This window comes from Geotrypetes seraphini, chromosome 4 (assembly GCF_902459505.1).
Source record: "Geotrypetes seraphini chromosome 4, aGeoSer1.1, whole genome shotgun sequence".
NCBI classification, from domain to species: domain Eukaryota; kingdom Metazoa; phylum Chordata; class Amphibia; order Gymnophiona; family Dermophiidae; genus Geotrypetes; species Geotrypetes seraphini.
The window spans coordinates 185,750,647-185,771,451 of record NC_047087.1 but is presented as its reverse complement, the minus strand read 5'-3'; the positions used below and the strand labels follow the sequence as shown (position 1 = coordinate 185,771,451).

General features: G+C 40.3%; 1 protein-coding gene across 4 annotated transcripts in view; it reads right to left on the bottom strand.

Moving 5' to 3' along the window:
* Positions 1–3,266: 3,266 nt before the first annotated feature.
* Positions 3,267–20,805, bottom strand: part of SEC31B (SEC31 homolog B, COPII coat complex component) — a 205,175-nt gene continuing 187,636 nt past the window's right edge. For 3 of the 4 annotated variants that reach the window (XM_033940949.1, XM_033940948.1, XM_033940951.1), the window contains 5 exons: positions 18,622–18,683; positions 15,778–15,912; positions 11,650–11,766; positions 8,138–8,209; positions 3,267–4,001 (listed from right to left, as the gene is read on the bottom strand). In XM_033940949.1, coding sequence (XP_033796840.1) covers positions 3,822–4,001; positions 8,138–8,209; positions 11,650–11,766; positions 15,778–15,912; positions 18,622–18,683 — 566 coding nt within the window. In that variant the 3' untranslated portion in view covers positions 3,267–3,821. The remainder of the gene's footprint in view (positions 4,002–8,137; positions 8,210–11,649; positions 11,767–15,777; positions 15,913–18,621; positions 18,684–20,805) is intronic. The other variant, XM_033940950.1, reaches the window with a different exon arrangement.

Here is a 20,805-nt window from a genome sequence, read left to right as displayed (position 1 = left end):
CCTAGCCATTTTAGTATTTCCTCATAGGGAAGTCATCCCATCACTTTTATCATTTTCGTCACTCTTTACTGTACCTTTTCTAATTCTGTTATATCTTTTTTCAAATATGGCGACCAGGATTGCACACAGTATTCAAAATGTGGCCACACCATACAGCGATACAAGGGCATTATAACATTTTCAAGTTTGTTTTGCATTCCATTCCTTTCCTGATAATTCCTAACATTCTATTTGCTTTCTTAGCTGCCACCGCACACTTAGCTAAGAATTTCAACATATCCTCAATTGATGACACCTAGATCCTTTTCCTGGATGGTAACTCCTAACATGGAACCCTGAATCACGTTATCTATAGTTCGGATTCTGCTATCCTATATGTATTACTTTGCACTTGCTCATATTAATTGTCATCTGCCATTTTGATGCCGTCTTCCAGTATTGCAAGGTTCTCTTGTAATTTTTCACAATCCTCACGTGATTTAACAACTTTGAACATCTTTGTGTCATCAGCAAATTTTATTATCTCACTAGTTATTCCCATCTCTAGATCATTGTTAAAAAGCAGCAATTCCAGTAGAGACCTGGGAAAGCCCATTATTTACCTTTCTCCATTAAGAATATTGACTATTTCGCCCTACTTTTTTTTTTAACCAGTCCTTAATCCATAATAGGACACTACCTTTCCTATTCCACAATTTTCTAATTTCCTCAGAAGTCTTTCATGAGGTAGTTTGTGAAATGCCTTTTTGAAAGTCCAAATACACAATATCGACCGACTCACCTTTTTCCTCATCTTTATTTACCCCTTTGAATATTTTTATTAAAGGTATTAGATTGGTGAGGCAAGATTTCACTCGACTAAATTCACGTTGGCTTTGTTTCATTAATCCATGTGTTCAGTAATTTTGTTCTTTATAAGTCTCTACTATTTTACCCAGCATATTCAGACTCATCAGTCTTTAATTTCCTGAATCATCTCTGGAGCCCTTTTTAAAAATTAGCATAACTTTGGCCACCCAGTCTTCCAGTACCTTGCTGGATTTTAAAGATAAATTACAAAATTACTAACAAGATTTTTTAATATACTTAGAAAATTGAAACATATCAGAAATTGTTTTGATTAGGTTGATTTTCTCAACGTCAAGGTAAGAGAGGCTTACGCTGTTGTATCTCAAGTTACATTGGCTCTCCGAAGCAACCAGGGTGATTTTAAGATGCATAAGTTTTCATTATTTACTGAAAGACTCCAGAACATGATCCCCATTTTACAAAGCATTTTAGCCCCATAGTCCATAGGGATTTAAAGGGCTTTGGGGCTTTTGCCGCACGGTACTTGCTAGCACTGCTTTGTAAAAGGGGGCCTATATGAATAATCTGATAGTGCCTGCCTAGATGTTTCCGCTCTTATGATTTCATAAAACCATTTCAAACAATAGCAGAATTCAAGGTAGTGTGTGGAGAAACACCGAGAATCTCTGATGGAGAAGGCATTGTAGAGCTTAATATTTGGTGCCGATGGGCAGATTAGATATTGTAGGCCTTGTGTTCTTTTTCTGCCTTCATGTTCTGTGTTTTCCAAGATAGAAATCATATCCAGTAATTGTGTCACATCAGGATGTAAGCTTGACAATGAGCTTTAAATTCTCGCCAGTAATTTGGTCACAAGTTTGTAATGGATTGGGCTAGTGTGATTGTGAGCAGTAAAATGATACAAATCTACAAATGTGGCATGACATTAACCCCTACTCCCACCCCACCTTAGCACTGGCTTCTAACCTAGCAATATTAACAAATTGAAGGAGGGCCTCCACACACTGTTGATGCAGGACAACAAACGCATGCACTACACATGGAACAAAGAAAACTTTCTATGAAGATTTTGTCTTGGCCATAGTTGATGTTGCAATCTTATGTGTTGTTCTTAGAGAAAATTTGTTTGCCACGTCAGACTCATTGGCTTTAGAATGAAGAAGAAAAAAATATCCCACACACTTGCTCTTGAGAAAAGTGCTTTTAATTTTAATAAGGACAGACATTTTCAGTGCAGTCAAAAATAGCTAAAACGGCAGCATTTCATAATAGCATGAATAAGGCACTTTGTGGTGACCCTAGGAGATGGTTGGCTGTAATAATACTTTAAAGTTAGGACAACGCCTAGCCGACAATTTCAATTTGCATTTACATATGACCCCCAGGCTACAATTTATTATTTTCCAGGACAGGACCAAATTCTCCACACACTCTGATGATTCAATTCTCAAAGAGGAATGGAGTTGGGAAGGGGCAACACAAATGAACATGGAAGAAGAAGAAATGGAAGAAGCAGTCCAAAATTCTGTATTTTAATCAACTGCAGGTTCACTAGAGACACCAGCCAGAGAATTAAGTTGAGGAATTTCTGGGGTTATCCCTCTGATCAATATCTGACATAGTGAAGTTTGTGAATTTTTGCCCTGTGATGCAAAACTTTATTCAGGACCAATAAGGCTAAGAAAACCTGCAAATACAAAGCTAACACAAAAATAAGGTTAGAAGTTAAAAAAAGAGAAGTTCAGAAGGCACAGAAACAACAGAAAACAGAGAAAGATGAAGACACATAGAGGTAAATATTGTAAACCCAGCAGACAAGAAAGTAAATTTTCTTAACTTAACTTATACATAGTAATCTCTGTTCTCATTTTAAAAGTCATGGCTATGATGCCATAGGCCTTAGAATAATCTTTTTCCCTTGCTAACTTAGTGTGTATGTGCGTGTCAGGATTTATTACAAGTCATACAACATTAATAAAATCTTACTCCCACGTTGCTGCTTTGGAGAAAAAATGTGCAACTGGCATACTATATTCTTTGAGGCATGTGTACAGGGAAGCTCCTAATCTCTAGTTTTTATGGTGAAGTTCCTAGAACAGACAGCATTATACCTGCCCATAAAATGTCAGAGATGCCATATACGGTAAGACAGAGATTCAGCAACAATCTGGGAAGAACTGAACACTAGTTTTCTAAGTGAGGTAGGGGAAAACCAATATACAGTACTCCCCCAATATTCGTGGGGGTTCCATTCCAGGAACCTCCGCGAATGTTGAAAAACCGCAAATACGGTTTTTAGTGGGGGAGACAGGAGAGGGCAGCCGGAGCGCTGGCGAGTGAAGGAAATCACTCGCAGTATGCTCCGACCGCCTCTTCCTGCACTAAAGTCGGGCCTCACCAATCAGGAGTTGCATGTCAAAGCAGCTCCCGATTGGTGAGGCCCGACTTTAGTGCAGGAAGAGGCGGTCGGAGCATACCATGAGTGATTTCCTTCACTCGCCGGCACTCCAGCTGCCCGGTCATTTGCGGTCGGAAAATACTGCGAATGACCGGGGGAGCACTGTACTAATGAAATATGATCTTCTGAAGCAAGTTCAGTAGTGAATCTTCCAATCCATGAAAGAGAAACAGGAATATGAAGAACAAATGCAAGGCAGTTGAGGAAAGCAGGCACAGAAACTGCACTGTCACATTCATTTCTAGAAAGATGCTTTTTTCTCTTCTCTGAAGAAACAAATAAGAACCCCAAAGTAATGTTACAGCAGCATGGACAAGCTTACAAAGCCTGGATAGCAGTGAAGGTTTCTTACCTACACAGAGGTTTACAAGTAGTTAAAAAAAACAAACCATACCACCAACAAAAAACCACAAATACACACCTGCTTTGGTCTGTTTCTGGTGCTATTTTACAAACATATTCAAAAGTTAAAGCTGTGAGGGGTAATTCAACACCCAACACATTCATTTGTAGTGTAATAAAGAGCCACATCTTCGTAGCACATATCTTTGTCTTACACACCCAATTTGCTGGCTACTGTCATGAGGACTTTGAGGGCAGGCATGAAATTGGAGATCTCACTGAAGTTACTACTGCTGACCACCTGTGTGTGCACGACTAAACCCCGTTGGTAATTCCGAGCTTCAATGCAGCGGGAGATTTCATGGAGTCCAGCCTGAATGTGAGGGGAAAGCTGCAGGCACAGAACAAACAGTCAGTTCGCACCGCAAAGGCTCTTGAATCGCAGAGGAACAGCTAAACTAGTACAAAAGTTGCATTCACAGCTTCTGAGGGCAGGGAGAGTCAGGAGGCTACACTAAAGAGGAAACAAGGGACAAGCCACAAAACTATAAATGACCGAGCCCTATTCACCAAAAGGGCAACAGGCACTCCAAAAGCTATGCAGGGAACACTTATTCTATAACAGCATCTGGTTGCCCCGATTCTATTATGGAAATTAGTATATATCAGCATTGGTGCACTTAAAACATAGGCAAGCCTAGTTATGCCAGGTATATGGCAGGTGTAAATGGGAGTGCCTCAGTGCAGTGAGAACTGTGTGTAAGTTATGCATGTAAGTGGCAGACTCACCTATATCCCCCCCCTTGCAGTTATACACTATAGCAATTACATGCCGTTTTATAGAAGAGAAAAAGTGATGTAAAATTTTATAACTATTAGTGTTCCAGAACAGTCACCACTATATATCTGAACTCATCCACACATTCCGGATTATCTAATCTAATCTAATCTAAACCTTAAGTTTATATACCGCATCATCTCCATGAGAATGGAGCTCGACACGGTTTACAAGAACTTAAAATAGTGGGTAGAGAAGAAGAAAAAGGATTACATGAACTTATGAGTAGAAGGGGGGAGAGAAAGGGGGGAAGGATAGAGCTACAATTTGCTGAAAAGCCAGGTTTTCAGTTGTTTGCGAAATAACTGAAGGGAGCTCAGGTTCCGCAGCGGGGTGGTGAGGTCGTTCCAAAGACCTGTGATTTTGAAGAGAAGGGATTTTCCCAGTTTGCCTGAATAGTGGATGCCACGTGGAGAGGGGAAGGCTAGTTTAAGCCTTTGGGCAGTTCTGGAGGAGTCGGGACTGGAGGAGTTGAAAGACAGTGGGATAAGAGGAGGCAGGATTCCGTGAATGATCTTGAAAGCCAGGCAGGAACATTTGAAATGGATTCTGGAGATTATTGGGAGCCAATGAAGTTTGGCAAGGAGTGGGGAGGCATGGTCAGACTTGCGTTTTGAGAAGATCAGTTTGGCTGCAGTATTCTGGATTAGCTGGAGTCTTAGAATACTTTTTTTGATAGATTTAAGTAGATGGCATTGCAGTAATCTAGTTTGGAGAGGATGATGGATTGGACAAGGATGGCAAAGTGTTGTTGGCTGAAGTAGGATCTAGCTTTCCTCAGCATGTGAAGGCTGAAAAAGCATGATTTTGCCAAGGAGTTGAGGTGGTCATTGAGGGAGAGAGGAATCGATAGTGATACCAAGGACCTTGCATGAGAACTCGAGCTGTAGTGTATCGCCTGTGGGTAGTGTGAAAAGTGTGGGCATGTCACCACGGAAGAGCCATTTATGTGCTCTTCTGTAAAACTGAACTTATCCACACATTCCGGATTATATAAACCTTTAGATGTTTTTAAGGCCTCAGCCCTACCACTCCACCGCTAACACAAATTTGCTAAATCTGCTTGTAAGTCGGATGACAAGACCGGCCACGGGGAACCCTTGACAAAGCATGGGGTGCGAAACATGTTGGGTCTACTTCTCCCGGGTCATGTCAGCTGTTAAGATAAGTGGCTGAAAAGTTTTTAAACACCTTTATTGAAAGAAATTAATTTATATATTTATAAAGAACAAATAAATATTAACTGAGATGATAGAAAATATGAATTTATGGCTGATGATGAAAGTCCACATAATTCTTCACCCTATAAATTTGTATTAGTGGTGGAGTGGTGGGGCTGAGGCTGTAAAAACATCTAAAGGTTTATATAATCTGGAATGTGTGGATAAGTTCAGTTTTACAGAAGAGCACATAAGTGGCTCTTCCGTGGTGACATGCGTTACCTGTATACATTTAGGTATAGAAACCTTTCATGTTTTTTCCTTGATAGAAAAAAAAAATTATGTCAATATTCAAACCTGGCCTTTGCTCTTTTTCTAAACAATAGATGCTGTATTAAAAATAATAATATAAGCAGTCCCAATATAAGGTGATAAGAGTGTATTTGTTGCTGGTGCCTATACGGACAGCAGAGATATTCAGTGCTCTCTGCATAATTATTAGTTTAATTAAGGATAGGTTTTTTTCTGATCTAAATTTAAATTACCTAGCTATTATGGATAGCAGCTGATTATTGCCACTAACCTTATACTTAGGTGAACGCCTTTGGTCTGCCCTGGTATTATCCTTATAGGCCCATATTCTATAAACAGCACCTTAACTTAGCCGCCGGTAGGCACACTACCAGCACTTAAGTTAAGAGCAAAACACCATTTAAAAAAAAATTCAAGGGGCCTAAAAAATGTGCATGTATTGCCCCTACAGAGGCACTTTACAGTGCCTAATACTGTAGGCATGGCTAACACTGGAGGTGGCATTAGTCATTGTAAAGTACCTCCTTAGGCGCGATTCATGTGAAAGGTAGGTGCCAGAAATGTAGGCCTTAAAAACCCTGGCGTACATTTCCAGTGTCTCCTTCCCTGAAGGCACGATTCTATAAATTGACGTGATTGGCAGCCATTTTTAAGACAGCAGCTGCCGTTTGTGTTGTTTATAGAATGCAGGCCATAACGTCACCGAATGTTAAAGGAGGAAGACTTATAGATTAAGAAGCAGTTGCTGAACACATAAGCTCTTTTGAATACTGGCTTCTATACATGCATGTATACATTGTTTTGCATTTACAAGATATGTATATATACACACACAAATGCAGAGATAGGATCCTAAAATTTTTAAAAAAACTGAATTCAGTGAAACATTCATCTGATAAAAAGTATTATATCTTATGTAAAAAGTTCCCTTAAAATTCCTATCATGGATCGAGATGGGTAGAAGGGGGTGGGGGGGTGGGGTAGGGCGGAATTCTATAAGTGTTTGGTTCCAGCCTTTCAGGAGCGGGGAAACTGAAGCGGAGGAGTCGCTTTTGTGGTACCGGTTTGGATTATCCAATAAATACCAGTATTAAGATACTAGCGGCTCCTTTTATCAAGCTGCGGTAGGCGGTTAACGCGCGGAATACCGCGCATTCAACCGCCTGCTGCGCTAGTCGCTAACGCCTCCATTGACGAGGCGTTAGTTTTTTGGTGTGCCGCGGGGGTTAGCACGTGATGAAATGTCCGATACGCTAACCCCCGTGGTGCACCTTGATAAAAAGAGCCCTAGGTGTTATCTTGGACTGTTCTCTAACTTTTGAAGCTCAAATTGACTCTTAGGCTAAAAAATGCTTTGTTATACTTTGGAAACTTCGTACTATTAAAAATTACTTTGACTTCTCATCCTTCAGATTGTTAGTTCAGTCCCTGGTCATACGTATCTTAGACTATTGTAATATTGTTTACCTGGGATCTTATAAGAAAATCATTAAGAGAGTATCATTCAGAACACAGTAGTACACCCGATTTTTGACTTGAAAAAAATCTGACCATGTAAGACCGTATTACAAAAAAATGAAATTGGTTACCAGTGGAAGCTAGAATTATTTTCAAATTTGCCTGCTTACATTATAAAACACTGACAGGTTCTACTCCAAACTATTTTTTGAATCACTTTGATCTCTCAGGAATTACCGGCCATGCATGCAGAACTCACTTATTTGCCTTTCAAACCTTGAAAGGTTGTACTTACAAGAGATTTCTTGCTAGGAATTTATCCTTTCAAGCAGGTAAATGGAACAAAAGCTTACGTGACCTTATTTGATAAATTTGTTTAATTACATAACTTCAATGATTTATCTACCAAACTATGTTTGATGTAACTTCGTTGTATGTATGCAGTTTCTTTTTGCTGTAAACCACTTTGAACTGTTAAGGTATTGTGGTATATAAAAATAAAGTTATTATTACTCCCCCAGGGTGGGCTATTGAACAGAATTGGGTTTGATTTGTGGCCTAGGTTTCTGCTTCTCAAGCGGAAGGAGGTAGTGACTGCTAAGACAGCATCTGAAATAACTTGAGCACAATCTCTTGTTTTCAGTCACAGAAGTCCTGATGGTCAGCCTGTACAGATGGGGAAAATATTGTAGCTTGTGCTTTAAAGATCACTAATGGAAAGGATCAAGAGTGAGACCTGGCTGATTTACATGTGCTTACAGTTTGCTCTCGGAGCTTGTCATACAGGTATTCAAGTCTCTGCGTCGCATCCTCCAGTTTCCTTTTAGTTTTCTGCCATGAAAAGAGCATATTGGGTGTTAACTTAGTTGTTTCAAATTCTTAAAGCCTCATGCTGTGTCATGTCCTATTCTTCAGCTAAAGTCATATTGATACTAATTGAAGCATAGTGAAGTTGTTTACTTTTATCACAAAAATAGCAGGATATCAGTCCTCACAAGTGGATGACCTCATTGAACAGAGCTCAGGGTGAGAGAATGTAAACAAAGCTCAGCTGCTTTCCAGAATGTTCAACTGACCATGTGTGGGAGTTCCCACAACAACATAAAAGTGTTCAAAGCCACCATTAAGAGAAGACAAGTCTTGGTTGGAGTAAGGGATGAAAGGGAAAGAAGGGGATTTTGGATTTAGCTCAAGGTGAGTTACATTCAGGTACAGTTGGTATTTTTCTGTCCCTGGAGAGCTCATAGTCTAAGGGCTAGATTCACTAAGCAAACCAATTGTGTACCGATCGGTTTGCGATCTAATTTCCCTCCGACCCGATTCACTAACCTCGGGGCCGATCACCTCTGATCCGATTCCGATCCGCATATGCAAACGAGAGGAAACGGCATGTAAAGTAGGAAGGGCAGTGATTCACAAACAAAAAGCAGGTACACCGACTGGGCTGGCCGATCAAGAAACAAGCGACTGCTCAGGACCAGTTGCTTGTGTAAAAACCCTGCTCTCTGCCCCGATCTCCTGGTCCTCTCTGACCCAATCTGCTGCTCTGGCCGCCCTGCTCTTGCCCTGAATCTCTCCTGCCTGCCGCCCTGCTCTCACCCCGTATCTCCTCCTGCCTGCCGCCCCAACTCGCCACCCTGCTCTCGCCCCAAATCTCTCCTGCCGCCCTGACTCTCCTGCCCTTCCCTGCACTGTGAGCCCGTGGTTTTAACCTGCAGGTTTAAAGTGGGTTAAAACCACAGGCTCGCTGGGCTAGTAAAAGTTAAAAAAAGGTCGCTGCTCTTCGACGAATGCGCAGCCCATCTCAGAGCGATTCCGGCGGTTGGTTGGGGGCATGAATCCGGATTCGTGAATTAGCCCCCTGGACACGGATTGGATCATATCCCTCACGGATTGAATCCGATTCATGACCTTAGTAAATCTAGCTCTAAGTTTCTACCTGAAATGAAAGGTTAAGTGACTTGTCATCACAAGAAATAGCAGTGAGAGTCAAATTAGGCTTTCCTGGTTCTCAGTCTGTTGCTCTAACCCAGGTTGTCCCATTTTATATTTTGTAACATTTGGAGGGCCAAAACACTGCATTTTTTTTGTCTAATAGTGGCAAAATACAATGGTGAAATTCCAGTTTTCATATCTTTTGTTTCGTGAGTAAATCAAGGAAAAGTTTTGTTGTTTACCTGCAATTACATCACTTTCTTTTCCAGAGATAAATTAAAAAAAAAAAAAAAAAAAAAAAAAAAGACATTGAAGGCCAGCACAGAAGAGGAGGCCAACATGCCGGTGCTACATTAAAGTAAGAAGAGGGCTCTGAGGGACTTCAGGTCGTGGCGGGGGGGGTGCCCGATCACGGTGGTGGGGTACTGGATCGCCGGGGGGAGGGTGCCGGTTCGCAGGGGGAGCGGGCGCTCGCAAATCGAGGTGCGCTCAGTTTCCGAGGTGCCGATTTTGCAAATGTTTTGCTCGTCTTGCAAAACACTCGCAAACCGGTGCACTCGTAAACCGAGGTACCACTGTATTATTGTAGATAATGGTATGGTACAATCTTTTGAATCACTTAGCAAGGAATATCACTTTGCTGCTCAAGACTTTTTTCCTTACTTGCAGCTGAGGCATTATATTCTGGCATTACATCAAAAGCCATTGAAAAGAACAAACGTGAGACTATTAGTCTCGCAGCACAACAAAATACACCATTGAGATTCCATCATATGGCGTTACATGAATTACTACCTGCAGTGAATTTTGTTGCTTTGGAAGAAGCTTGATTGGAAGATTTACAAGTACAAATTATTGAGTGCCAGATTCATCGAACATTTAAAATGTCTTCACAGCTCTCTGCAAATGTGCTACTCTGGGGAATTCTTAATGAGAATGTACATCTCACCTACCAGAGTATATTGAATGCAAGATCTAACCACTCATGCATGCCCTAAATGTCTTCAACCTTATGCTTCACTGGATCATATGTTCTGACAATGCCCTAGGATTTTAATTTTTTGGAATGCAATGAGTACTTTCACATACAATATATGGAGATGGGGTTGAACACTCCAAATGCAAGTTCTATTTGGCTCTTTGCCAATACCATCACCTAAGTCAAAAGGCATGTCTGTCTTTGTGGCTCAGTCACAACAAGAGAAGATCCAGATTTCCACATGAGAAAATGGACAACCCAAACAAACAAAACTGTGGAAATTCACTGTTCTTGATGCTTCTTTTATTCAGTTAATCCTTTAAAATACAATGTCCACATTTGTCATGGAGGACCCAACATAGGCAGTGTTTCAGCAAAACATGCCTTCCTTGGGGATCTGAGATATTGAATACACAACCTTTTGCAAATGTGGAATAACAAATGGCTTGATGAACCAAGTGAAACCCGCCGATGAGGCACAAAACCTGAGAAAGAAAACTATACTATGGGCATGACTACAAACCGCAACTTCACATCTCTCACACTGGAAGGTTCTAATGATTGCCCAGGTTTCCCTGGAATGTTGCAACTTTGTGGACATGGACACATGTCGTGGCAGAAGTTTAAAAAATCAGGGAGTCCTTTGGTCTCAACTAACACCATATGCAAGCAGTTGATTATTCAATGCCTGACTACTAATTATACAGAGTTATAAGATAATCTAATAACTTGTACTCCAGTAAAGAACCTGAGTGGGACATTTCATGGATTGCTATTTGGTTCATTATATCGAAGTGTTTTCCATGTATTTCACTGAAAAATTTTCTAAAACCCAATATATATTGATATGTATAAACCCGTATAAAATTGCAATTCTTTAGAAACTACTCACTTCTAAATCTTCTGTGGTCATCTTTGTATAACATCAATATAAACAAATGTTAATTGTGATTCATATGTTGTTTTTTATGACTTTATAAGAATGAAAAGATGAAAATTCAGCGTTTTCACATTTTAAATAGGTAAATTACAAAATCTAACTATCCTGTTCAGAAAAACAAAATTTTATGGAAATAACAGACATTTCCTATACCTTTTAGGCATGAGCAATTAGGAAATTACACTTACTGCCCAGGAACAAAAATCATGTTACATAGAAAAATTTCATTATTAGGCTCATAAATCTAGGCAAATGAATGACAGGCCTAAATTTATGAATATAATTTTTAAGCTCCTAAATTAAGATCAATTTTCAGCTCAAAAGTTATTTGTTTGAAAATAAGGCATAATTTAGGACCTCAGCATTTTCTGTATTTTGGGACCAAAGTATACAAGCAATAGCTGTTGATGTACTTACTGGGTCGATTGCAGCTACTGAGCATCGTTGTACCAGCTCATCTAAGGTTTTTTTAAGTAGATGGTGCTCTGCTGGTAACGCTTTCTTCTCAATTCTTTCCACAGACATCTGAAGAAACTAGGGACCAAACAAGCAGTAGATAGTAAAGCAAATCAAAGTCAGTTCCCCACAGTCAGTCAGGGTAGGCCTCACTGTTATTTGTGTTTTAAAGTTTCCATTTAAACTTGACCTTGGATGCTATCTTGTCTGTTTTTTCCCCTTCAAACTCTATCTAGTACTTTTCCAGACAATGTTGTTCTGAAAACTTATGCTGGTCCAACAAACAGGCTCTACAGTAGATGAGGAGGCCGATCTTCAAGAGTGCCCAGATGAGGGTAAGAAGCGGCAGGGGGGTGCCCAATTGTGTCGGGGGGTGGGGGGGGTCGGATCGTGGCGGGGGGTGCCCAATCGTGGCGGGGGGTGCCGGATCGCAGGGGGGGGGGGTGCTCGTAAATCGAGCCATGCTCGGTTTCCGAGGCACCGATTTTGCAAATGTTTTGCTCGTCTTGCAAAGCACTCGCAAACCGGTGCACTCGTAAACCGAGGTACCACTGTATATGAAAGACTATTGCAATAGCTTACTTCAGGATCCAACAATAAAAGAAACTCATCATCCACAATTAGTCAAAATATTGCCATAAAACTAATAATCAGAGTGAAAAATATTTAACCATGTGACACCCTTACTCAAAGCAGAACACTGGCTACCCATTTCTTGTAGGATTTAATTTAAAATTCTCTTCATAGTGTATACAAACCCTCCACACTGGTAATCCTTTATATCTCTTTAGGCTCCTCATCCCATACACTCCAACTAGATCTTTATGATCCTCTCAATCTAATCTCCTACATGTACCATCCTTATACCAGACAGTGCACAACTCTATCCAAACAAAAATCTTACTTCCCTTGCATCTGAAATCATTAGATTCATTGTCTGTTCTGTAACTAACTCAAAGCCTTCCTCTTTCAAGATACTTTCCTGGACTAACTGCTCACTTTAACTGGATTTTTTCTCTTTCCCCCCTCAGTCGATTCCTACAAAGCCAGGATCTGCCATGCAGAACGGGCTTCAGGGCCTTTCTTTCCTTACATCAATTTACCTACTCTTTTCTATAATTAATGGATTTCTCCACGCTTGATTTTCTCTTTTCATTCTCACCTAAACTATTTTTCTAGTATTGTATTCTGTTTTACTTTGCTATTATAACTTATTGTGAACCATTTAGATGGCTTGCTCCTCAAGTAGTACCGGTATATCAAATTCAATTAAAAACTTGAAACTTGAACAGACAAGGAGGTAAAACAAATTGTAATTAATTCTAAGTTCATGGGTTTCTGCCATTTATTTTTAGCCCTCTCCCTCTGATCATTATCACTTTGTAATTATTTCACCTGCATTCTTTTCTCTTGTGGGAGTGCATATGAACTGTAGATTAAGATCCTCTTACTCATCCCAAAATAGTCTTAAGAGCTTTCAAATGATGCCGTTTATCTTCTGGTGTCAGAATTCAACTTTGGTTTTTCATATTGATTATATGCGAATGACTCCTCTCACATGCACCAAGATGTCCCAAGAATGGAAAATTTCAGCGGTGTTGCAGGCTTTGCTGAATGCTCTGCTGCTCAAGTGCTGCCCCCACGGCAACAGCACTTGGTAGCTTCAGATCACTCATCTGACAGTGCCAGTAAGGACTGGCTTCACTAAAATGGTGCATGGGTTCTCAAAAGCCATGTATAAAGCCAATGTCTTAGATCATATTGACAAAATCAGGACTCCTTGTATGAAGTGGAAGGATGTTCCTCCAACACTTTGGGGCAGAACAGCGTAGGTGAAAATGGTTATGTTTGCTCCATAGTGGGATCTTTTATATGGAGAAATAGTCTGCTAGAATCAGTTATCATAAGTTGAACCTGGAAAAACAAATGGGGGGGATTGGGACTCCCAGATAGATTATACAACCTAGATTCGGCTTATTTATGAGGCTATACGTGGTCAGATCAAATTTCTGCCCACAATGTGGATGGTGTGCTAGAGTGCTCCATACTCCTTTACATACTCCTTTACTCTGATACACATGAAAAGGGGCAAGATTTTGCAACTCTCTCACAAACTTCGTTTTAAAGCACCAATCCGGGTTGCCTGGAGATGTTGGAGAAGACGACAGCAGAAGTCCTCAGGGGTATCCCCATTCTTCCATTTGATGGGACATGCGGATTTCCCCCCAGGTCTTGGAAGGTCAAGGTTTCAGGAAAGGGCACACAATAGCTGTCGCTCATTGGGACACCTGATGGAGTGGGGCGAGGAACACTTTCCATCATTCTGTCAAGTACAGGCCAAATGTAAAGTGCAAGGTGCCAGTTTTAGGCCTACCTCCAGGCGCAACACTATTATTATCCACTATGAAGTAGGTAGGGGGTTGCAATGGACAAAGGCGCGCCGACAACCCAGCGCAGACAACTGAGCGCAAGGTGGAAGTGTGCCGAAGAAAAACAGTATTTAAGGGGCTCCGACGGGGGGTGTTGGTGTGGAACCCCCCCACTTTACTTAATAGAGATCGCGCCGGCGGTTGTGAGGGGTTTGGGGGGTTGTAACCCCCTTCATTTACTGGAAACTTAACTTTTTCCCTCTTTTTTAGGGAAAAAGTGAAGTTTTCAGTATAATGTGGGGGGTTACAACCCTCCAAACCCCCCACAATGCCGGCGTGATCTCTGTTAAGTAAAGTGGAGGGTTCCCCCCCACACACCCCCGTCGGAGCCCTTTAAAATACTGTTTTTCTTCGGCGCGCTTCCGCCTTGCGCTCAGTTGTCTGCGCTGGGTTGTCGGCGCGCCTTTGTCATCGCGCGCTTTTGACCTGTCACCGGTGCAAAAGACATACGAGGTGATGTACCAAAGCAGTCTCCTAAGGTGGGACAGATGAGCCTACCCTTAACACCAAGGACCCTAAATCGGTATTCATTCTCGCTGCCACATCTACTCTAAGGGCTCCTTTTACTAAGGTGCTCTAGCATTTTTAGCGCACGCACAAGATTAGTGCAAGCTAGCCGAAAAATTTCCACCTGCTTAAAAGGTGGCGGTAGCGACTAGCGCGCTAAAACCGCTAGTGCACCTTTGTAAAAGGAGCCCTAAATCTTTGAAATGCATGGAGAGTGGAATATGTAGCCGCTCTACAAATCTCTTCAGGAGGAATTGCCCTTGTCTCTGCCCATAAAGACACCATACTTCTAGTAGAGTTTGCTCTCAAGGCCAATGGTGGCTCTTTTCCACAGCCAATGTACGCCGATGAGAAAGCCATATAAATCCATCTGGAGCAGGTCACCTTAGATGCCAGCCTGCAGATCAGAATCACCTCCTTCTCAACTCCCTTGCAGAATGAAAAAAAATGAAGGGGCTCTGCAGCACTGGAGAAGGCAGAGCTGAAGAATGTAAATTTCATCCTTCTGCAATCAACTCGCGAGTATGGGAATATCACCTACTTTCAGGACTCGTATGTCTTTTTGCACCAGAAATGTCAAGATGACACTGAAGGAGGATCCCTCTGTCTTTTGCCCATGTCCAAGCCTCCTCTTCTACACAATATCAGGAGTCACTAATAATGATCAGAAGCAGTAAAGTGTCAAAGCCAGCTCTTGAAAAAGTTGCAGACAGAGGCATGATGACACCATCTACCTGTGTACCAGGTAATTTCAGCTGCTCTCAAGAGATTTTTTTCAGCCACTACACAAACTATGGAATTTGTTGAAAAAGGATGCAGACAAGGCCAATAGTATAAGTATTTTTGAAAAAAAAGGTTTAGACAAGTTTATGAAGAACAGGTCCATTAACAAATATTGGCTAGTCAGCCATAGGGAACATTGCCAAAAGATGATGGTTTATCTCCCCAGTTAAAATCTGTTGGATATTTCTTACAAGTTATGCAGACTGGCCAATATCAAGAACAGGATGCTAGGCTTGATATATCATTGGTCATATCCAATATGTTGTTTTAGTTTCTTACCACTTTTACACCGAAGCTGCCTAATCACCACTCTGCATTTCCTGTTTACTGATGACCTTCCCCATTGCAATGACTAGCTGCATCTGTTTACCTCTTTGGGTGCCCCGGGAGGTATCTGACTAGAATCTTGGTTGCTGGCTGGCTGTGGTAGAAAAATCTCTGGCTGTGTAGGAAGGTTCATTACTGGAACAGTGATTGGAACTGGAGGCATATGGTGATCTAGCATCTACAGAAGATGAGAAAAATGTTTTAGACATTTTAAAGGTTAGAAATTTGACCAGCAAGCTGAGATTGAAGGGGGAATTCATCAATGGATGCATGATTTAGCCCGCACTGAATGCTAAAGTACTCATTATATTCCTATGGTTGTCTTAGCAGTTAGCATGCACTAAATCAGTTAACACCCTTTAATGAATTCTACCCTTAAAGACCAGGATCAGCATTCAAGAATCCCCCAGCCAAAATTTAAAGCCTTCACTAAAACTGGCATTCAAAAAGCCTAACTTCAGAATGCTACTGAAAAATCACATTTTATTACTCTGCTATTATCAAATTTCAAAATGTTGGACACAGCTCACAGAAGAGAAACATCGTCTCAAACTAGCTTTTATTGTATATCCCAGAAGTATCCTGATTAAACATAACAAGACTATTTCAACAAGAGTGCCAATTCAAGGCTGCCCAAGAGTACAAGCTAAGACAGTGCTTCCCAATCTTTTTGTGGCTGTGATTCCATAATTATGGCCAAATAAAATTGTGCGACCCCTCCTTGGAAGTTTATGCTTATTAATTATTATATACCGCATATACAACCAAAAAGGATCAAAGCAGTTTACAATATAACTTAAATATATGAAAAGAACTCCATTTAAATAGGAAAGAAGAGAAAAAAAAGAAAAGAACAAAATTTCTAATACATAATATCCTATAACATCCAAATTAACAAATGAAATAAAAAATTGATTAATACAAATTTAAAAATTATAAAAATGCTGACTGCAGTCCTGAAATCATTTCATCCATTTAAAAAGGCCATTTGAGAAAAATATGTCTTTTGAAATTATTCTTCCTTCCTCAATTCCACAGGCAAACTGTTCCATAATATTGGGACTAAATTAAAAAATGCACAATTTCTAGTCGAGGCAAGGTTAGCCTTTGAAATAGGGGGAACAGCTACTTTGTTATCATTCAAAGATCTTAATAAATGCCTAGGCGCATAAAAATACCAGGTTAGAAAGATATAACTGTTGTAACTCAAATAGTGCTCTATGTGCAGAATAAAGATGCACCTATGGAGAGTCCATCTAAGTCATGATCCCAAACTCAGGTTTTGTAACACCATTTGGAGTCTCAAGCCACAATATGGGAAGCTCTGAGCCAGGGATTTAACATCTCTCTTTTTTGGCAGTGAACAGCAGCACCCACTAAAACAAGTTGCTTAGTGCACGTATAGTCTTATGTTCATGGTGAAAATATACCAAAACCTGTTTGATCAGGGAGAGATATTTTCTTTTCTAGTCCTAACTCACGTCAACAGCATAGCAATACACTTGTATAGATCTGTAGGAAATACCTAACAGCTACTACATACTAAAACCATTCAGGGGCAGATTCTCAAAACTAAAATCTGCCTTTAACGTGCTTGCTACACTAGTTCCAGCCGGTTTAGTGAGCATGTATTTTAGTGGTGGATTATCAAAATGGCTTACCGAGGTCTTTTCTGAGTTTTCTAGCAGTCTCCAATACTGCCATGCAATGTAGTACAACGAGGTCATTAATATTAAAAGATCACAGAGTGATTCTCTAATCTTATTGTGCCACATTTGCAGCCAAAATTTACCGACAGTTCTGAGCTGTCGTTGCCTCACTTTCTGATCAGTGCCTGAGTGCTGATTGGCTCAGGCACAGACAGGAAAGTAAGGTTTGACAGCTCAGATCCCCCCCCCTGTAAATTATAATAATAATAATAAAAACCAAAATGAAGATCAGCAGGAGAGTTGCCCACAATTACCCAACACCGCTAACCCCCCCCTGCAAATTAAAATAATAATTTTAAAAAACCAAATTGAAATTCAGCAGGAGAGATGCCACTCTCTGTTTTCTGTCTTTCAACTAGCTCTTAATCCATAAAGGACATTATTATTGTTTTACCCAGTTTGTTAGCTTCCCTAATTTCTGACATTTCAGCATCTGTCTGTTCTTCCTGGTCAGACAGATCATAGTACACTGCTTTTCCTCTTTATCCATAGGAATGCTAAAAGGTGTTTCTGCTCGTGTAGAATTTTCAGTCCATTCGATTCAAGGCCCTCCACCAATTCAATCTACCCTATCACTGTGATCTGGTTTGTGCCCCAGTACGACAGTGTCCCATTGGTTATCTTCCTTCCACCAGGTCTCAGAGATGCCTATTATATCTATTTTTTCATTTTATCTACAAACAAAAATGCGGTGAGATCATCAGCTTCTTCTATAATAGTCACTATAATGAATATTTAAAAAAATGTCTAGGTGAAGTTTACAGATCCTCTAATCTTAACATCTCCAAGCTGGAGTCATCATAGGGAATGAAATAGGACAAATCACCAAAGCAAACCTCACTGGAATTGCTGTAGAAATCTCAGTGCAAAATTCATTGTGGTGAATAATGTAGGAGCTCTCATCGCAAGGGAACATACCATTCAAAGAAGAAAGTGTTTATGCCAGACTTAACAGAAATTCATTACAGGAAATATTTTAGGAGCTTTTGCCATGAGGGAGCTTATTGCTTGTATGGTTCTAGTAAGATTATTTTTAAGGAATGGTGTAACAGCTCTAACTTGGTGGTGGTGGGGGGGGGGGGGACAACTCATTGCCTCTGTAGTGCTCCAATGTTTTCAAAGAGAAGTAACTTCAGGGATCGTGGAGTCAGTAATTGTAAACAAAATGACATCATTACCTTCTTTCTTTGAAGAACTCCTCTGACGGATAGGGGCTTGTGCCAAACTTCAGGGGCTCCTACTATATAAGAAAGCAAAGGTTATCACAGCAATAAGCGAGTCAAGAACCGATCAATCAATGTTGCGAGCAGCACCTATATACCACACATCGTATTTTTTGCTACAGCAGAGCAGCATCTAGGTACCACACAGTCTACATCCAATATATACAAATCCCAACAGAAGAGCACGCAGCTTTTTCTGCCAAAGGTAAAAAAAAAAAACGTGCAAGAAGGACTGTCAAATTCTAGTGACATTTAAGAGACCATATTCAGTCTGTGGTGGTCAGTATTTTTTTTAAAATACTGCCACTACTAGTTGAATTAGACCTGGATATTCAATGTTGATCCCTATGCGGACACTGGTACCGTATATTATTCAATAGCAGTACCAGATAGTTACCCAGTTAATTTAGGACAATATTTTCCAGTCCTAGGCTAACCATTTAGTTATCTGAGTATCACCACCGTATTATCGGCAGTGCCCAGGTAACCCCTGGCTCTGCCCTGATCTAGCACTAACTGGATAGTACCACAGAGTCAGGCAAGTTTCAAGTATTATTTTAATTTGATGAATCGCTTATTGAAATTTGCTAAGCGAGTTACAATAAAAAAAAAAAAAAAAAAAGTAAACATACATTTAGACATACTATTTAAAATTTAAAATGATAGGTTGAACGACAGGCTTACAGACTAATCGATACACAAGGAATGGAGGGATGAAGTGACAATTCAGTGTTTTAAAGAAAAAAAAAAAAAAAAAGAACCATAGATGGAAAAAACATTAGGGAGGGAGTAGTATAAACCTGGAGGATAACTACTTTAAGATTTAAGTAAAATTTAAAGATTAAAAGCATCTTTAAAAAGAAAACTTTTAAAGTTATTTTTAAAACGGCTAAGATCATTTTCCTCTCATATATTGAGGCAAAGTGTCATGTCGTCGAGTTCCGATAACTTTCAAGGAAGGGACTACTATGAGCTTTTGGTTAGTAGACCGAAGAGAGCGTGGTGTATTATAAGGAATAAGCATTCTATTAATAAATTGTGGTTCACTGGTGGAAAGGGTTTTAAACACTAAGAGTAATGTTTTAAAGGTGATACGGTGGTTGATTGGAAGCCAGTGTGAGTTGATCAGCAAAGGAGAAACATGATCATATTTTTTACCGCTGTGAATGAGTTTGACGGCTGTGTTCTGTATTATTTGAAGGCAAGATATTCAATAACACTATCTGGTAATGTGTTACTGAATATCCTATTGGGATTCAGATCAGTTTTAGTTAACTAGGTACGAGATTGTCCTAACTAGTTAACTAATGCTGAATATTGATCCCTTAATTGCTTTCTTGAAATCAATTCTTAGGTTAATGGATATGTCGGATATTGTGATGTCTAGACCCACTGTTCCCTCTAATCTAAGTGGGGGTCCTTCATCTACAGTGGGGTTTGATGTTTCAAGATCATTTCCAATAATGAGGGACAGGCAGGCTTCCCTAACCCACCCCTGGTAACAACTCACAAAAAAGGCCACCAACTGGTCCTGGTATTGCTGTCCTCAATAAACTCAATAAATCCCACTATTTGATGGATATCAGAAACCTGGCCTGATTCTCTATGTTCTGATCACAAAATATGTAATTTCGAATTTGAATGGCAATGGAAAACAACCTCTGCCACAATGAAAGTTAAGAACAAACCCACACAATTCCACACCAGCAGAGGCAAGATCAACCCCATAGAATTCTGGTCTCACTACGATATTATTCACAACCAAGACGAGGATTTTAATCTATTCATGAGTTCCTGGATCTGCACCAGCACCCACATCCTAAACGAAATGGCCCCATTGAAAAAAAGAAGGATTAGACCTAGAAACCTAACAGGCTAGTTTGACCTAGAGCTCCTTGAGATAAAGAGAGAGTTAAGAAGGTTAGAAAGGAAATGGTCAAAATCAGGAACCCCAGAGACTAGAGACGCCTGGCGCCAAATGCTAAAAAGCTATAAAAACATAACTAAAGAGAAGAAAAAAACCTTCTATGCCCACAAAATAGGTAACACCTCCTTAAACAGCAGTAAGCTGTTTAAACTAGTCAATGACCTGTACGATACTCACTCCTACACGAACCCGGTAGAAGAACTCACAGTTAC